At 48.3% G+C, this 3137-nt stretch overlaps 1 protein-coding gene across 1 annotated transcript; it reads left to right on the top strand.

The window, feature by feature from the left end:
- Positions 1–1671: 1671 nt before the first annotated feature.
- LOC123124812 (uncharacterized) lies at positions 1672–2316 on the top strand. Its single transcript, XM_044545365.1, has one exon. It carries the CDS (start codon positions 1885–1887, stop codon positions 2239–2241), a length of 357 nt encoding a protein of 118 aa, XP_044401300.1. The 5' UTR covers positions 1672–1884; the 3' UTR covers positions 2242–2316.
- Positions 2317–3137: the final 821 nt, after the last annotated feature.

The raw sequence follows: 3137 nt of genomic DNA, 5'->3' as shown, positions 1-3137 counted from the left end.
ATGATTTACAGGAGAACATGCCTACACTGCATGATTGCTCGATGGATGCCAGGTTAGATCATGATTACAGATTACGCCGGTGCATCTCTGATCTGTCCCGGGGAAAAAGTAGAGTAAAATATACCGGACATGTACATACGCCCATTTTCTTTGTCATCGAGTTCCCCTTTCTGTGACCCGACACAGCAAAACAGGGCGCCGGAAAATATTGAGTACTGCACCCCTGCACAGACATCTCGATCAGCACAATTCTTAAGCGCTAAACAATAACTAATGACTCGGTGGCAAAACAGTACCTTTGCGTACGTGTCCAAACTTTTCATGCATGCACTGCATCTGAACATTATTCTGCTCCGGATTGTTTAAACGAACCGCACAACCGTTATCACATCCCCGTTCTCAATCTTTAAATATTCAGCTAGCCTCGTGGTAACGTACTAATAAAAATGAAACTTACTCCGTGTCACTTTGCTTAATCTCACTTTATTATACAATACTACACAAGTCACATACGTGGCCTGAACTTGTGTACGTACTGTACGTTAGCACAGATCAATCATGCTAGAGGATGTATTCTCAGATAAGGCCAGCCAGCCAGCCAGGGCATCGCTTGGAAAGCCGGTCTCGGCAACGTGCAGGCACATGACCGCTGAGTACCGACGGGCCAACGAGCCCACCCCACTCCACACGGGAAGCGCACGCAAAAGCGCGCGGCGCGCTTCCGGCTTCTCCAAGGCACCGCACGATGCATGCATGCATGCAGTGACGCGCAAAGCTCATCTTACAAATTTAGGGTACGGGAAAAGCCATCGTGCCATGTGATCTGCACTACACAGGTCGGTGGCGGTTAAATTTTTCTCCATTCATGCTTCGTTCGTGGTAGTAAATGGATCGCTGCGTTTAGCGTGTTTCCGTGTTTCGTCCGGGATGGGCGCCGGGCCTGTGGCATTAAACCTCTGCTGTTTTTATAGGGCGGGCGTGTCCCATAGCCATATGATTGCACGGCACAGGGATTGGATTCCGGCAGCTGGATGCATGTAATATATACGATGGCCTTTTGGTTAGTCTGGTATCGTATCTTCTAGGCTAGCTTGTTTGAACGCTAGCCGTGTGGTACGTCGAAGAGGAAACAGATCACCGACGCGCAGAGTGAGCTAAGCTAGTTAATTCGGGTGCTTCCAATTCCATCATGACTTTGAGGGCGGAATAATGTTGCCTCCAGTTTAGTCATGCGCCCATACTGGAGTGCCCGGTACTACATATGCACAGCTGTAGCTGCGAAGTTCTTAAAGGATTGCTGCCCTCTTTATTATAAGAATAATAAAATGCTATTTTTTTTTTTGCAAAGGTATTCCGTTTTAGCAAATTGTGCACAACTCTTTTTTTAGAGTGCGACTCTTTTTTTTCTGACCAACAACTCTTTTTTGTTAGAACAGTGCACAGCTCTTAAGAATTAAAGGAATGATTAATATAGGTTGGCCCTTGAAGATCTTTTTTTTAATCGATGAAGAACTTTCTTTGAGGACCTGAAAACTTTCAAGACGCTGAACCGGCCCAAATAAAGCCTGTTGGTTCGCTTCATTAGGCCTGGCCCAATATGCATTTCTGAAAGTTGGTGACCCATTCCGTGTAGTCTGGAGCATTGGGAGAAAATCCGTGTGGGTCACCGCCTGCGCGTGGATACAAACGTTTCTATGAAGAAATAAAAAACGCGTGGATACAAACTCCGGTGCAGCTTACGGATCAGCAAACGCGCGTTGCTGATTCGAAACTAAGAAACGGAGGAGACAACCGCACATCGCTCGACCTTATAATTCATGGCCGGTCATTCTATTTGCAGCACATCAGTCACAGCTCGCAAGAATTCCAAGTACAGTATCCAACATGTCCCGGCCATTCCCTCCATTGTTCGTCCCACTGGTCCTGCTGCTGCTAACATCGACCTCGTCGCCGGCCACCGCCGCGGCAGAGATCGCGGAGGCGCCGTCCGCCGTTGGCTGCAGCGGCAGCGCGGAGGCAGCGTCGCGGGTGGTGGCGGAGAGCTGCACGGACGACATCGTCAGGTCCTTCTTCGGCGTGCGCGGCAGCGACGCCTGCTGCCGCGCGCTGGAGACGGCCGGCGCCGGGTGCTACCGCGCGGTGTTCTCCGGCTCCCCGTTCGCCGATATCTACCCGACCATCCTCGGTAACGTCTGCGGCCTCGCCGTGGCTCCCAGCCCCGGGGAACGATCGTACTACTAGTCTCCAGTTGTAACCGAAGTTGACGAAACGAGATTTTATTTTAAGATCGTCTGAAATAAAATCGGCTACGTGGTACATAGTTCAGTTCAGTTCCTAAAAAACGGGTTAATAATATGATCAAATTCGGCGCACATGTTTATCTAAGCCATGTACGCAGCACAAAGTTCAATTCAGTTCCTTAAAAAAATTCAATCGGAGTACGTATGTAATAAGTAAGGCGTATAAAATAGACATCTCCTCCATCGCACGAGTCGCGGTCGCTGACTCACCGCAATCGTACTTTTCCTACGTGAAAATGACAGCGTTATCGTCACGGAGAAAAAGAACGGGAAGACGCAGCGCCAGCACAAAAGCGTGGCAAAGACACATCCACTTCGGATCGGCCACTGTCTAATGTCTGCTCCTTCTCTCGCCACAGCCTGCTCTTAAAGGGAAGGGCGTAGTTTCCATCGACAAAAAGGAAAGGAAAAGAAGAAGAAGAAATCCTAGCTGAGGCTGAAGGTGAAATATAGGACTATAGGAATATGATCTAAATCCTTAGTTACTGCTATGAAACTGACCGGTGGATAATGGATCGAGGAATATAAAGAGAAGGGGCGAAAAGCAGTATCCCTGAATCCTAAGCTGTCGGTACATGGTCGAATTCAGTATTTCTCTTTTCCCGAATTTTTTGGATAATGCTGACTTTGCCGGAACTTTACCTAATCCGAACGCGATTGATGTTACTTCCTCCAGTGGAGCAAGTGGTAACTCAGCGGGGAAAATCGAGTCTCCCCTTAGATTCAAAGATCTACTCGTGACAGTCTATTTTTCAATCTTTTCCTCTCTCTTTTCTGATTCCGACTGTGGAGATCAATCGATCAATCTAAAACGCTCGGCTCCGGTTTGCCCTTCCT

This window comes from Triticum aestivum, chromosome 5D, assembly GCF_018294505.1.
Source record: "Triticum aestivum cultivar Chinese Spring chromosome 5D, IWGSC CS RefSeq v2.1, whole genome shotgun sequence".
Taxonomy (NCBI): domain Eukaryota; kingdom Viridiplantae; phylum Streptophyta; class Magnoliopsida; order Poales; family Poaceae; genus Triticum; species Triticum aestivum.
The sequence above is the reverse complement of the archived record's forward strand: the minus strand, read 5'-3'. Positions and strand labels throughout refer to the sequence as shown.

What these genes read in the sequence shown, in the direction of transcription:
- LOC123124812 (XM_044545365.1), top strand. Translation starts at nt 1,885, where the DNA reads ATGTCCCGGCCATTCCCTCCATTGTTCGTCCCACTGGTCCTGCTGCTG.